Genomic DNA, 17,011 nt, shown 5'->3' with positions numbered 1-17,011 from the left:
TAACCCAGAAACTAATTCCTGAATAAATGGATAATTCTATCTACTGGCTCTCTCGTGGTATCATATTAAAAACGTTTTTTCCTCATCCCAAATATTCTTCAGCATGATAGTAGTGTTCTACCACCGTGATGATTTAGGAACTGTTTTTCCTGTATAGAAATTTCTCTATAAAGATTAACAAGGCCAAAAGTATTCCTGTATTTAAAGCTAGAATTATGAAAATTAAACTGATACTTACAATTTAAAAATGCACAAAACACATCAGTCAAGAAAATCTTTTTTATTGGTGAATTGCTGAATATATTAAATATATAAGAAATAAATCAGAGATAAACTTTTCAACATACATTTTTCCTGTTTACACGATGAAAGCTTAGGCTTACTATTCAAGTTATTTATTCCAATTATATTGAGTTGTGAGATAGACTTATGATTGTAGCGCCCTCTGCTGGGCTTTCCTGTCACAAATGCAATCTAATGTCAGTGGGCCTGCATGAGTAGCTCAGTGGTGTCCAACTCGGTGACACCGTGGATTGTAGCCCACCAGGCTGTTCTGTCTGTGGAATGTCCCAGGCAGGAATACTGGAGTCGGATGCCATTTCCTACCAGGGGATCCTCCCAAACCAGGGACTGAATCCATGTCTCCTGCATTGGCAGGCAGATTCTTTAGCTCTAAGTCACCTGGGAAGCCCCTAATGTCACTACTACAATACAATCAAATATTTGAGACATCAAGTGAAAAACCACTTTTTCAAAACTTGATCACTTTAAGCCTTGACAAAAATTATATGAAAGTCATAATCAAGACTTACTTTAACAGGACTTTACCAATTTTACATTAAGTTGAAATATCATTATAGATTTTTCTTAAAGAGTAATATAAACACTGCGAAACATGCTTTAATAAGTTTTATTTTTATCATCTCTTCTATTACTTAGAAGTTACTGAATTATTACTTAGGCAATACATTCAGGTTTTTAAGACCATATTTATGACAAAACATTTTAGTAAATTACTATTTGTGTAATTTGATCTATTTTTCCCACCTTGTTCAATCAAAATACTTTACTTTTACAACATCAAGATAATCCTTGATAATACTATCTTTATTATTAGAAAAAAAAACTGCAAAGCTTTAGAGGTACTCATCTCTGTAACAACAGATTCATTTACTGAGTATCAACTATGAGGGATGTAGTATGTTTTACACTTCAATACATTAGATATCCAGTTCTAAGAGATGAAAAAACCTGAGGCTCCTGGAGATAATATAAACTGCTCGAGATTAATTTCAGAACAAAGAAACTAGTGGTTCTAATTCCAAAGATTCAAGTCTTTCTACCAAACAATGTGCAGCATGTGGGGAAAAAAAAAAAAAAAGCTTAACCATACAAAGCTCCGTTTGTCAATGCAACAACAACTTGAGGAGGAGGGTAGGTACAGACAAGTTGATGGGAAAAAATGTTTGAGAAGTATTTATATATCATTCATAAACAAAACAATAGCTTAGACCTTAAGGAAAAACATTTTTTTACATAATGCTGCCAGCTAGTGGCCCTATTTCATACTGAGCCACTGGGAACAATACTTGATTTTCACATTACCAAACCAAAAATCCATATTCAGGACTTCCTGGCAGTCCAGTGGTTAAGACTCTGCACTTCTGCTGCAGAGGTGAGGGTTCCACCCCTGCTTGGGGAACTAAGATCCTGCATGTCATGTGGCATGGCCAAAAAACAAAAATTTTTTTAAATTCATACATAGCATTTTTGGACTTTGTTCCTAAATTACACATGAGTAAGCCTGACCTGCTTCCCTGGTGGCTCAGATGGTGAAGAATCCGCCTGCAATGCGGGAGACCTGGGTTCGATCCCTGGGTTGGGAAGATCCCCTGGAAGAGGGCATGGCAACCCACTCCAATATTCTTGCCTGGAGAATTCCCATAGACAGAGGAGTCTGGCAAGCTACAGTTCATAGAGTCACAAAGAGTCGGACATAACTGAGCTACTAAGCACAACAAAGCCTGACTTAATGATACTTTACATTATCAAAGAACTAAAGGAGAACATCTCAACCACCATTAGCATTCTTTACCCAAACCCAACCAGTCCCTCCTAAAGGAGATCAGTCCTGGGTGTTCATTGGAAGGACTGATGTTGAAGCTGAAACTCCAATGCTTTGGCCACCTGATGCGAAGAGCTGACTCATTTGAAAAGACCCTGATGCTGGGAAAGATTGAGGGCAGGAGGAGAAGGGGATGGCATAGGATGAGATGGTCGGATGGCATCACCAACTCAATGGATATGAGTTTGGGTAGGCTCCGGGAGCTGGTGATGGACAGGGAGGCCTGGAATGCTGCGGTCCATGGGGTTGCAAAGAGTTGGACAGGACTGAGCAACTGAACTGAACTGAACTGAACCCAGACCTTGCTCCACCCCCAGTAATAATATTGGGAAAGAATTCAGCCAGCATCAGCATATAAAAACTAAAAGGTATGCCTATCACTGTCCACAAAAAATAAAATTACATTATTTTAAATATTTTAGGATAATTTTAGGATATTTAGATTTCTTAGTGACAAAATAGATAAATACTTTTCTCAGCAATCAAAAGCTTGCTATAATGTGGGCATAAGAACAAGATTATTGCCTGAGTATTGTTGGACATTATTCTTTGCTGATCTAAAATGAGTACTTCTTGCTCAGTATGTTATTTTAGTTCAGACAATAAATGATTACAGTTATAAATTTTCTTTTGAAAAGAAAAGCACTAGAATATAATTTTTACATTTAAAATGGTCATATTTCATTGATAATCCACTATCTTAAGGAAAATAGCCTATGCAGCACACAGAAAGAAGTACACAGCTTGTATCATGGTATATTGTTCAACACCATGATATAAAGATATTCTTGTTTGACTTCTATCATTGTATGACATTATGATGAAATGATTTACTCAGTGGAGAAATCCATCATGATGTAATTAAAGACTAAGATCAAAAGATAATATATTCTATAGTATTATAACAAAGAATAAAACAAAAATATTCTATTAAAGTATATTAGCAGCAAGGAAAAATGTTCTGGGTTTATTCTCCAGTGAAAGAGAGAATAAGCAAGAAGTGGAAATGCACACACCTGAAACACAGCAAAAAAGGGAGAGACAGCCCCTATGTTGGACTGATTAACTGAAAAGGTCAAAATGGAAACAAGAAACAAAAGGGATAGTACTAGAGAATCCAGTGTTCCTTCTGCCCTATTTAGTTCAATCAAAATAGTTTATTTTACTACATCAGAATAATCCTTAATAATATTATCTTCATTGTTAGAAAAAAAAGCTTTAGAGGTACTCATCACAGGTAATAATAAAAAAATTCATTTACTGAGTATCAACTATGAGGGATGTAGTACATTACACACTTTATATACTTTATATTCAGTTCTGAGAGATGAAAAAGAATGAGGCCATGGAGACAATATAAATTGCTCAAGATTAATTTCAGAACCAAGATTCAAATGCAAGTGGGTCTTACACACACACACAAAACTGCCAAGTATAAAATTAACTGCCTTATCCCACTTAGTAGGTGCATCTTATATGAGGCTTATTAATGCAGCTAAAAACAGCAGGAGTTTCTATGATACACACAGACATACGCTAGTCAATAAACACTGAAAAAAAAAGATTAAAAATTGACTTTTAAAACACTAAAATTATTTCTATAAGTATATAACTTACAGACATTTCCTGTATTGTCAAAGCTGGTAAGAACATCTTCAACATTCAAAGATCCACTATTATGCCTAGAAAGGAATAAAGCATGTTCTTTAATGACTCTTGACATATTAACATTTATTAATTATTTAAAGCTGACACTATGTATTGTGATACACTGAATAGTAACAAACCTTTCCATGTTGTGCTTTTACAGTATTTCTGCCCACTAGCTGCTGCTGCTGCTGTTAAGTCACTTCAGTCGTGTCCAACTCTGTGTGACCCTGCAAAAGGCAGCCCACCAGGCTCCCCCGTCCCTGGGATTCTCCAGGCAAGAACATTGGAGTGGGCTGCCATTTCCTTCTCCAGTGCATGAAAGTGAAAAGTGAAAGTGAAGTCTCTCAGTCGTGTCGGACCCTCCAAGACCCCATGGACTGTAGCCTACCAGGCTCCTCTGTCCATGGGATTTTCCAGGCAGGAGTACTGGAGTGGGGTGCCATTGCCTTCTCCAGCTGCCCACTAGAGGGAGAAGGAAAAGAACAGACTAGTCTTTGGGATATTTAATGCAATAACATTTCTTGATGATTAATCTACATTTTAAAATACTAATAAGTATTTTATTATTTTAATTATATAAGTGTGAGATAAATTATTTACCTTTTTAGAGACAACAAAACTCTACACTTTAAGAATCTAAAACTAAAAAAAGTAATCAACCTCCATAACCACACTCCACAACACATAATTTCCTTTTTAACGGACCAACAAATTCAGAACTTCAGTCACAAAGAACTAACCAACTTTCAAGTCTGCACATTCCATTTATAGGGAGTTCTAAGTGCCAGGGGGCAAATGTTTTATATCTTGCCCACTGATCTTAATTCTGTTCCTTTTCATCTCCCTTCACTTGATGGCCCTTTAAATATTTGATAACTGCTATTTTACTAATAGTTATAAAAGATACTATTTTTCATAAACAAATGAACCCAACTGTCAATAGATCATAGAGTCTGAGTTACTTTTCCAGTGGTGATTAAAAAAGTTGTTGCTAATATATCTACAATCTTCTACATGTTCCCCTATATAACTTACAGCTGTAGTTCTTTGGGATATCATTAATAGTTTACAATAAGCATTAATAATTCATAATAAAATTTACTTTATCAACACTACTTTGTCACTAAAACTTATCATGAATGATGCATACTGTTATGGACTGAACTGTGCCCCCTGCCAAATTCATATGCTGAAGCCCTAAACCCCCCATCCCTCAGAAGGTGACTGAAGTTGGAGACTGGGCCTTCAAAGAGGTAATCAGGTTAAAATTGGGTCATTCAGTTCAGTTCAGTTCAGTCGCTCTGTCAAGTCCGAGTCTTTGCAACCCCATTAGGGTGGGCCCTAATGCAAAATGACTTTTGTTCTTACACAAAAAGGAGATTAGCACACACAGAGACAAGAAGGCATGTGCACAGAGGGACAACCACGTGAAGAGGCAGCAAGAGCGCAGCCACATGCAAGCCAAGGAGGCCTTGGATGAAACCAAACCTGCAACACCTAGATCTAAGGCTCCTAGGCTCCAAACTGTGAGCAGATAAACCTGCTGCTAAAGCCATCCAAACTGCAGTGTTTTGTTCTGGGAGCCCCAGAGAGATACAGTAAGATAATAGGTACAGTAAGAAAATACATGTCAACTGCAATACCCTTCTCAGAAGAACTTTTTATTTCTATCACAGAGACCTAGTTCTTTCAAAGAGTGACCAAGGGAGAATGCAGAAAGAGTTACCTGCAATTACTACTGGCCTCAACAGCATCATAACCTAAGGCAATGAAGCTATCAACCACAAATCCAACTTTCATCATTGGTACGAAGATTCTGTGTCTTCTCTGTGGATGCAAGATTCTAGAAGAGGTTATTTACACTAACATGGAAAAAATCCATAGCACACATGTCAGAAGAGAAAAAAGAACAAAGCATTTAACATCTAAAACACAAGATGAAGCTATTAAAATGACCAGCAATACAGCATAGAGCTCAAATTTTTTTTTTCCTGAAGATAAAAGCAATATATAGCTTCCTCAAGGAAAAATTGCCCATAATCCTATCATGCAGAGATAACCACAGTTAATAGTTTGTTATATAGCCTTCAAATTTTATGCTATGTTCACAGACCTGTCATTAAATAGCAGAGCACATTGTCCATACTATTTTGCAATTTGTACTTTTTTCATTTAACATATTATAAAGTTCCTCACATTATTAAATATTCTCCTGCAACATTATTTTAATGGCTGCCAAGTAGTCCAGTAAATAATTGCACCACAATTTGTCGAACCAACATCTTATGTTGGATTTTTAGATTATGCCCTCTATTGTGCTTTATGCATATTACTTCAACAAACATCCTTGTAGAATTAGCATTGAGATATTTTCTGATTATTTCCTTAGGATAAATACCTAAAAGAGCAATTGCTTTATGGTGTAGTTTTAATAAAGAGATTCTCTCATGCACTTTCTTTCTCTCTCTCTCTATCAGAATGAAATAGACATTTGAGAAGAAATCTGAGACAAGAGTGAAAAAAAAAAGGTACATATATTTTGCAACAAGTTAAATATTTCTAAACAGCAGAAACTGGGGTAATTAAGGTAAAGGGCATGTTTAAAGGTTAAAGGCAGTATTCAAAACAGAAAGTGCCATAAAACTCATCTACTTGAAAGCCAAGAACAGAAAGCTAAGAATCCTTATTTGTTGAAGCCAAGAACAGAAAGTAAACCCTATGGCATTAAATCGAATCAGGGACAGGGAAACAGGAGAACTAATCTCATAGCTCTATAAATTTACAAGAAGAAAAGTAATTATTTATGAAGTTGAGAAACCTTAAAAGATGGCATCTCCTGAAAGAAAAAGGTCAACAATCATTGTCCTCAATGGTATAAAGATTAGTGCTAACTGTAAGAAAACTACCATGGACACAGTGTGGTAAATATTCAGTTTGATTATTTCAAGTTCCCTTTCCTTTGCTCCGAACCCAAGGACTGTTCTTCGTTCAGAATCATCTACTTCATTCAGGCTTCCCTGGTGGCTCAGGAGTGCAGAAGCCTCCTGCTAACGCAAGAGATGCAGGTTCAAGACCTGAGTCAGGAAGATGCCCAGAAAAAGAAATGGCAACCCTGAAAAACTCCATGGACATAGAAGTCTGGCAGGCTATAGTCTATAGGATTGCAAAGAGTCAGACACGACTTAGCAATCGAACAACAACAATAATATCTATTTTATTCAAGTGTCAACTATATAAGATCTTGTCTACCATTAATCTTTCAACTGTTTACCTACGCAGGTACACAGTTTTGCTTGGATAATGGGTTGGACAGTAATACCTACTGTATTGGAACTTCTCAACTGGAAAGGGAACTTCTCAAACTTCAATCTTTCCATTACACTGATAATTAATGTTATATATCAATGACGACTTTTTGCTAACCTAGCCAAGATATAAAAAGTTCACTCCATGGTTCTCCTAAATTCCAAAGCTTTAACTTGTTTCCTAGGTCTTTAACCACAAAAAAGAAATGATAATTATGTGACAATGATAGGGGTGGTTAGGTAATAGTATGGTGCTAATCATTTTGCAATACATAAGTGATTGAAGTCAACACAGTATATATCTTAAATTTACACAATGGTATATGTCAATTATATCTCAATAAATATATGTCAATATATGTCAATTATATCTCAATAAAGCTGAAAGAAAATATACCAGCAATCAATTTCTTCCTCTGAAAGTCAACCAACCTTTTTTACAAGCACCTAAAGGTATGCTAGAACTAAGGACCTTTGATTTCCCAGGAATGGCCCATGGAGTAAGAAATAAGGAGCAAGTCATTGGGGCAAACATTTATTTGAAGAGAAAAAAAAAAAAGCTACCAGAGAAAAATTTGAAGCCTACCTCGGGACTCAGATGGTAAAGAACCACCTACAATGCAGAAGACATGGGTTCGATCCCTGATTTGGGAAGATCTCCTGGAGAAGGGAATGGCAACCCACTCCAGGGCTCTTTCCTGGAGAATTCCATGGACAGAGGAGTCTGGCGGGCTACAGTCCATGGGGCTGCAAAGGTCAGACATGACTGAACAACTTTCACTCATAAAGGTACAAGAGATTGAAACTAGAGGTTAAAAGTAAACGAGGGCCAAGTATGGCACCACAAAGCACAAACAATAAATGAAAAAAAAAAAAAGATACACTGAACTTGAACAAAACTGAAAACTTCTATACATCAAAGGACACTATCAAGAAAGTGAAAAGATAAACTAGAAGATGAGACAAATTATTTGCAAATCACACATCTGATATGGTTCAAGTATCCAGAATATATAAATAACTCTCACAATTCAACAACAGAGAACAACCCTAATAAAAATGGGCAAAGGACTTGAAGAGACCTTTCTGAAAATAAGATATACAAATGGCCAATGTGCATATGAAAAAACATAAAACATAGTCACTGAGGGACTACAAATCAAAACAACAGTAAGATATCACTTCACACTAGAATGATAATAATTAAAAAAATAATAATAATATAGGGAAAATCATAGGAGCTTGCATGCATGGGGAGAAACTAGAACTCTCTTATATTCCTAGTAGGTAAAATGGCACAGCCACTGCAGAAAACAATTTGGCCATTCTTCAAAAAGTTAAATAAAGAGTCACTATATGACCCAGTAACCTTGTCCCTCAGGACACACCTATGAGATTTAAAAAATTATAGATTCACATAAAAACTTGTACATGAATGTTCATAGTAGCATTATTTTTCTCTACTTTTTAAAAATATTTTATTTCATTTCTGGCTATGCTGGGTCTTCATTGCCGCATGTAAGCTTTCTCTAGTTGTGGCGAGCAAGGGTTACTTTGGTTGTGGTGGGCGGTCTTCTCGTTGTGGTGGCTTCTGTTGTTACAGAGCATGGGATGTGGGCGTGCGGGCTTCAGGACTGGGTGTGTGGCTTCAGGAGTTTGGCTCACAGGCTGAGCCTGGGCTCGTTAGTTACAGTGCATGGCCTTAGCTGCTCTCAATCATGGGGGCTCTCAGCTCCCTGACTAAACCTGAGCTCCCTGCACTGGCAGGCAGATTCTTAACCACTGGGTCACCAAGTCAGTCTCTCAGTAGCATTATTCATAATAGCCAAAAAGTAGAAATTACCCAAATGTTCATCAACTGATGAATGGATAGACAAAATATGTTCGTATCCATATACTGAAATATTATTCAGCCATAATAAAGGAATGGAGTATTGATACATGCTGTAACATAGGTTAATCAAAACACACTATGTTAAGTGAAAGAAGCCAAACATAAAAGGGCATATATTATATGATTCTATTTAAATAAAGTGTCCAGAATAGGCAAATCTATACAGATAGAAAGTTGATAAGTGGTTGCCAGGAGGAAGAGGAAGGAGTAAGATGGAGAGTTACTAGTAAAGGGAATGGGGCTTCATTTCATGGTGATGAAAAACTTTTGAAATTAGAGAGTGGGGATGGTTCCACAACATTGTAAATGTACTAAAAACCACTAATTGCACAATTCAAAGTGGTTAAAAGGATTACTTTTTACCTTGATTACAAAAAAAAGTGGTCCCCCAAAATTAGAAAAAGTAAGCCAGACAGTGGAATGGGTCCTCAAAGGCTGCATAAGAACAAAGATTTTCAGAAGGACAAGGTTTAAAGAACATGATTCTAGATGCAACTTACTTTGGAGCTCTTTCAAAAATAAATGGCTAAAGCCTTATTTTTTCAGTCTTACATCTGCTAGTTAGAGGAAACTAGATTTGTACAGTATTTCTACATTAAAATATGAAAATTTTAAAAATATCAAGAGAACATTCTGATTTATTGAAACTGTCAATACATGTATATGCAAGCAAATTACACAATCATGATTGGAGTTTAAAATAACCTAGAAAATTAGATTATAATTGGCCCATATCTGTGATTTAAGCTTCATGAAAACATGACTCAATGAATTATTTTCTATATACACTGCATCACATTTTGAAGGTGCTATAAGTTCCTTCTGCAGTTTCTTGTGATCCACACAGACAAAGGCTTTTGCATAGTCAATGAAGCAGAAGTAGATGTTTTTTTGGAATTCCCTTGCTTTCTTAACAAGCCAACTAACGTTGACAATTTGATCTCTGGTTCCTCTGCCTTTTCTAAACCCAGCTTGTACTCCTGGAAGTTCTCGGTTCACATACTGTTGAAGCCTAGCTTGAAGAAGGATTTTGACCATAACCTTACCAGCATGTGAAATGAGCATAATTCTCTGATGGTTTGAACATTCTTTGGCACAATACACTCACTTTCTTTGGGACTGGAATGAAAACTGACCTTTTCCAGGTCTGTGGCCACTGCTGAGTTTTCCAAATTTACTAAAAAAATGAGTGCAGCACTTTTACCAGCATCATCTTTCAGGATTTGCTGAAGCTGAAGCTCCAGTATCTTGGACACCTGATTCAAAGAGCCGACTCATTGGAAAAGATTCCAATACTGGGAAAGATTGAAGGCAAAAGGAGAAGGGGGTGGCAGAGGATGGTTAGCTAGCATCACCAACTTATAGGACATGAATCTGAGCAAACTCCAGGAGATAGCGAAGGACAGGGAAGCCTGGTGTGCTGCAGGCCACAGGGCTGCAAAGAGTCAGACATGACTTAGCTACTGAACACAACACACAAAGTTCCTTCTAAAATACAAAATAAAATACAAGAGAACAAAAGCTGTTTTAATAGTCACCCCTGCTGTTAATACTACTAACATTAAAACTGTACTTTTTAAATATAAATTTAGTATCCACACTTGCCTCAGTTGCCAATCTTGCCAAGTTTTAAAGGAGTACCTATGATACCCTACATATACAAGGGCAATCTGTCACATATATAATTTCATAAGCAAACCATTCCCATCACAAGTTTTTATTTAGTGAACACTCACAGGGTACATGCGCTTTCCTAGGTAGCTCAGCTGGTAAAGAATCTGCCTGCAATGCAGGAGACCCTGGTTCAATTCCTGAGTCAGGAAGACCCCCTGGAGATGGGAATGATTTGCTTGTGAAATTGTATGTGTGACAGATCTCAATCCCTTCATCTGGAAAATGAACACAAGATTGCCTTACAAGAAGCAGGATGTGCAGAAGTTAAAAGCTCAAGCCATGATTATCATTATGTAAGATGTTACTGATGGAGATAGCTGAGGGAAGGGTCCACGGAACTCCTCGTATACTTTTGCAACTTCCTAAGAGTCTGTAATTAATTCAAAACAAAAATTTTTTAAAGTACAGGTGAGAAACCAGACCACCAGTGTTTGAATAGGGGCACAATCAATTACTGGCTGTGTGACCCCAATCAACTTATTTATATTCTCATCCGTAAAATGAAGATAAAAACAGCATTTGCCCATAAGATGCTGTGTGAATTAAATAAACTAGTACATGTAAACCACTCACAAAAGTGCTTGTCACGTGGCCTGGCACTCAACTGTCAGCCATTATTAATGCTGCTATGATTATATATTTTTATTCTAAGATCATAATTCAGCTCTAGAATTCTATATGTTTACTGATGTGGAGAGATACCAGCTAGTTTGAAAAAAAGAGAAAAAATCCTGGCAGCCATTGTGCCAAAATTCTAGCTCAGCCACCTGTCTTCTTTCTATAAAGAATCTTTCTATAGGATTTAGTGTAATATTTACATAGAAATATTTATTCTTTCAAAAATGGTTATATCACAAAGAGCCACACTGCTAGAGAAGAGTCTTGCTTCTATATCAAGGTCATCTCCACCAAGTGTTCTCCAAGTAGAGAACAATGTCTTATTTTGAAAGCTCCTAAGAACAGAAGAGTTCACATTTTCTCTAGTTAAGTCTTACCAGGGCCTTGAAGATGTCAGAAAGTTATTCTTGGCACAGTTTCCACTTATTGCCTCTTATCACAGTGGAGGCAGAAAATAAGTTTTAGAAGTTTATACCTTACTGTTTCTCCTTCTCTTTAACATCCTTATAGACTCTATCTTCCAACTGTTTAATAATCGTCATTCCTACTTCACAGAGTTATTGGAAGGAGTACATGAATTAGAATACATCAAAGCACTGGGTGCTATACCTGGCATACAGTAAGTATTTAATACACTTTTCTTTCCTTCCTAATCAAGGGCTAAACTAATCGCCTCCATCACAAATGCCAGGCAATTGAGGTGTTCTAATTAGAACTTCACAATGAATGTACACAAACCCCAAAGTTTTTATCCCTATTTAGAGTTTTCAGTAAAGCAGTATTACGAAATCAGATCCTAACTGTACTTCCCTGCCCACCCTAATCAATTTTTATCCAAATCCTAAATATTCAGCTGTTACGGTAGCTTTCAAAGCTTAGATACCTTAAACTAAAAATAGTTCAAGAAACATATACTATAAATAGACATCCTTTGTGAAAACATTTTTCTTAAAATTATTCCTAAACTCACCTAAACTGTATTCAGACATATTTCTACTTAAAATGCTTTTTGCTCTTTCTACAATTACTGTAAATGTGCTTCTCCCTTCCTTTCAAAATGTGTAATCTTGTCAAAAAAAGGCAGATTTTATAAAAATCAAACACCTGAAGTAATGTTGCAACATGCTAGACTATAACTGTGAGAGAAAAATTAATTCTGTAAAAATGGTATCTCGTTACCTCAGTTTGCAACTCTCTTAACTCTTTTCTAATGATTTTTAAAACCAGAACAGTCTGTATGCTTTTCACACTATCATTGTTTTCAGTTGAATTTTCTCCTCCTATTTTTAAGATTCTTCTGAAAGTGACAAAACATGAATAGGAAAAATACCAAAGCTTGATTTTTCAAATAACTACTACTTGGAGTAGTTTGGAAAAAGTCTGTTTTCACTTTCAGCCTCAAGAAGAACTTGGCTTTTTTTCATATCAATCAAATGTTATGAGAGAATGGTTAAAAGAGCTCTTTGATTTGAATTTTATCTTCAAATGCCAATACATTCCTTGGAATGTTTTTTTCTTTAGTTCTGAGAACACAGCAAGACCCAGTTAAAGCAGCATTTCCAAACACAAAGTTATAAAACTTAAATTCTGATAAAGACTGCTCGCAAATTCAATAGAATGAACAATTCGATTCTTAGTAGATTGTTTTCCTTTTACAAGAGAAAAATGCTTAAAAAAAAATCTTAACTGGAGTGATATTTACCTTAAGAAAATACTGTATTCAGGATAGAAGATGCTCGTATATTGGACCCAGGCACCAGCTTCCTCTTCAGTTTCCAATTTTTTGACTTCTGTTACTGAAAACAGATTAAATGATTCAAATCTTCTTACAGATATATGTCGTAGACAGTCATCCAGGTGTTTTTGTTTCAGAACCTTTGAAATAAAACCAAATATTGTGGTCACAAATATGATATAAATGCAATGTTTAACGTTTAAGAGGTAAGGGGACTTTCATTTCTGATAATGGCAGATAATTCAGACCACCGTCTTATTGAAAACAACTAGAAAAGATGCACAAAACATTTTAAAACGCTACTCAAAGGCATCGGAGCACAAGAACGATACTGAAGATCTACCAGTCTAATATCTAACAAGGTAGATCTAGTGAGAAGAGGCTGGCTTTTGTAACCACTCTTCTTGTGAGACATTCAATCCCAAAAGAAAGGTCTGAGGAGACAAGCAGCACCTTCAACAGTTTGTAGAATTAGGGTGTAAAAGTTGAATTTCAAAGCACACTACCTAGTCAGGAGCAGGTATGTTATTCTGAGCGTGTGTGTGTGTGTGCGTGTGTGTGCGCACGTGCACGTGTGTATACCTAGACAGGAGCAGTATGTTATTCTGAGCCGGTGTGTGTGTGTGCGTGTGTGTGTGTGTGTTTTAACATCAAATAAGTAATTTTGTTGGTGTCATTGAAAACTGGGTTCTTAAGTAAGAGAGAAAGGCAATACAGCTGTTAAGATTAAAGTTAAGCAAAAACACTGTGGCTCTGAATCTGAATGAAGTATAATATAAATTAGTGATGTATTTTATTTTTTAAAACTATTCATGTATTACCTACATCTGACCACTGAAAGAGACTTCCCTGGTGCCTCAGACGGTAAAGCGGTAAAGCTTACAAGCGGGAGACCTGGGTTCAATCCCTGGGTTGGGAAGATCTGGAGAAGGAAGTGGCAACCCAAGGGACCAAACTAGCAGCAATGAACTCACTTAATGCACATACTGCTGTCTCTAAATGACAATTTTTATTAAAACAAAGTAAGGGGAATTCCCTAGTGGTCCAGTGGCTGGGATTCCCAGCTTTCACTGCCAAGGGCATGAGTTTAATAATCCCTGGTTAAGGAACCAAGATGCTTCCCTGGTGGTTCAGATGGTAAGGAATCTGCCTGCAATGCAGGAGACCTGAGTTCGATCCCTGCCTTGGGAAGATCCACTGAAGGAGAGCATGGCAACCCACTCCAGCATTCTTTCTTGCCTGGAGAATTCCCATGGACAAAGGAGCCTAGCGGGCTATAGTCCATTGGGTTGCAAAGAGTCAGACATGACTGAGTGACTAAACATACAAAGAACTAAGATAAGGCAGGCAAGCTGAGGAAGAATGGCAGGAATTCTACAAGATAAGCCTGGAACATCATGCACACAAGAAAACAAGAAAGCCTTACAGAATTAGGGATTATATCAAAAGGATTCAAGAGACAATAGGAAAAGGGTCCATTGGCCAAAGATGGGATATTGTGAATATTAACATAGATAATAAATGTAACTAAACTGAAACACATTAGTTCATAATGGTAGTTTTTAAATGCCTCACTGCTGATCACTGAAGAATGCAAAGAACCAACTTATTTTGAAAACTAGTAATTGAAGAGAAAGAATCAAGTATTTATCTGTTTTTCCTATATAAACCATAACTGAGAGTATCCAAATGGAAGAGGGGAACTTTCTCTTTAAATGAATAGCCCAAGTAATAAATGAAGAAAGAACAGAACGTCACCATTTTCAACTCCCTCATGAATTCATGAACCAAGGTAATCATGATAAGGAAATGACCACACGCCCTGTGATTACTGAGGAAATTTCACACCACCATTATGTTGACCAATTAAACAAAACAAAAAATAACAAATCTGAGTTTCATCAAATCTCTAATGGAAAATAGGAAATACAGGGGTAGAGGAACACATTGATCAAGAGCAATTAGCAAAATTCAAATTATGGGAAATGCTACACAACACCCAGTTTCTTCTAAAATAAACAGCAAGGGCTGGAAAAGAGACATGCCAAGGGAATATTTATTAATAGATTAAAAAGACTTAAACATATCAACAAGAACAATATTTGGAACTTAATTTGGATCCCATTTTCAAAAAAATTAAACTGTAAAAAAAATTAGGAGACAATGGAGAAAATTTGGAAACTGACCAGATCATCAAGGAATTATTCTGCATAGGATTTGGCATTGTAATTATTTTTTAATGTTATCTTGTATAGGTACATACTGAAGTAGTTATAGAAAAATGTTATCTGAGATTATCTGTTACCTCAGTTGTTATCTGAGAATGGTAACTCAGTTATCTGAAGATTCACTTCAAAATAATCTGGTGAGAGTTGCATAACGAGAGATTAGAAATGAATTAAAGTAGTCCAGAGTTAAAAATAGTTGAAGCTTATAGAAGCCTTCCTCAGTAATCAATGCAAAGAAACAGAAGAAAACAATAGAATGGAAAAGACTAGAGATCTCCTCAAGAAAGTAAAAGATACCAAGGGAACATCTCATGCAAAGATGGGCTCAAAAAAGGACAGAAATGGTATAGACCTAATAGAAGAAGAAGATATTAATAAGAAGTGGCAAGAATACACAGAAGAACTGTACAATAAAAGATCTTCACAACCCAGATAATCATGATGGTGTGATCACTTACCTAGAGCCAGACATCCCGGAATGCAAAGTAAAGTGGGCCTTAGGAAGCATCACTATAAACAAAGCTAGTGGAGGTGATAGAATTCCTGTTGAGCTATTTCAAATCCTCAAAGATGATGCTGTGAAAGGGCTGCACTCAATATGCCAGCAAACCTGGAAAACTCAGCAGTGGCCACAGGACTGGAAAAGGTCAGTTTTCATCCCAATCCCAAAGAAAGGCAATGCCAAAGAATGCTCAAACTACCACACAATTGCACTCATCTCACACGCTAGTAAAGTAATGCTCAAAATTCTCCAAGCCAGGCTTCAGCAATACATGAACCGAGAACTTCCAGATGTTCAAGCTGGATTTAGAAAAGATAGAGGAACCACCGATCAAATTGCCAACATCCGATGGGTCACTAAAAAAGCAAGAGAGTTCCAAAAAAACATATACTTCTGCTTTAGACTATGCCAAAGCCCTTGACTGTGTGGATCACAACAAACTGTGGAAAATTCTTAAAGAGATAGGAACACCAGACCACCTGACCTGCCTCCTAAGAAATCTGTATGCAGGTCAAGAAGCAACAGTTAGAACTGAACATGGAACAACAGACTGGCTCCAAACTGGGAAAGGAGTACATCAAGGCTGTATATTGTCACCCTGCTTATCTAACTTATATGCAGAGTACATCAAGCAAAATGCCAGGCTGGATGAAACACAAGCTGGAATCGAGATTTCTGGGAGAAATATCAATAACCTCAGATATGCAGATGACACCACACTTATGGCAGAAAGCAAAGAAGAACTAAAGAGCCTCTTGATGAAAGTGAAAGAGAAGAGTGAAAAAGTGGGCTTAAAACTCAACATTCAGAAAACTAAGATCATGGCATCCGGTGCCATCACTTCATGGCAAATAGATGGGGAACAGGGGAAACAGCAGCAGACTTTTTTTTTTTTTTTTTTTGGCTCCAAAATCACTGCAGATGGTGACTGCAGCCATGAAATTAAGACACTTGCTCCTTGGAAGAAAAGTTATGACCAACCTAGGCAGCATAATATAACACAGAGACACTACTTGGTCAACAAAGGTCCACCTAGTCAAAGCTATGGTTTTTCCAGTAGTCACATATGGATGTGAGAGTTGGACTATAAAGAAAGTTGAGCACCAAAGAATTGATGCTTTTGAACTGTGGTGTTGGAGAAGACTCTTGAGAGTCCCCTGAACTGCAAGGAGATCCAACCAGTCCATTATAAAGGAGATCAGTCCTGTATATCCATTGGAAGGACTGATGCTGAAGCTGAAACTCCCAATACTTTGGGCACCTGATGTGAAGAACTGACT

At 36.8% G+C, this 17,011-nt stretch overlaps 1 protein-coding gene across 4 annotated transcripts in view; it reads right to left on the bottom strand.

The window, feature by feature from the left end:
• The window catches only part of CAMKMT (calmodulin-lysine N-methyltransferase), a 405,234-nt gene that overhangs the window by 378,881 nt on the left and 9,342 nt on the right, over positions 1-17,011 (bottom strand). For all 4 annotated transcript variants that reach the window (XM_070477626.1, XM_070477642.1, XM_070477618.1 and 1 more), the window contains exons 2-3: positions 12,969-13,141; positions 3,743-3,807 (exon numbers count right to left, since the gene is read on the bottom strand). In XM_070477626.1, the coding sequence (XP_070333727.1) occupies positions 3,743-3,807; positions 12,969-13,141 (238 nt within the window). The remainder of the gene's footprint in view (positions 1-3,742; positions 3,808-12,968; positions 13,142-17,011) is intronic.

This window comes from Odocoileus virginianus, chromosome 2 (assembly GCF_023699985.2).
Source record: "Odocoileus virginianus isolate 20LAN1187 ecotype Illinois chromosome 2, Ovbor_1.2, whole genome shotgun sequence".
NCBI classification, from domain to species: Eukaryota; Metazoa; Chordata; class Mammalia; order Artiodactyla; family Cervidae; genus Odocoileus; species Odocoileus virginianus.
Note: the sequence above shows the minus strand (reverse complement) of the source record. Positions and strands in the feature narration are given on the sequence as shown.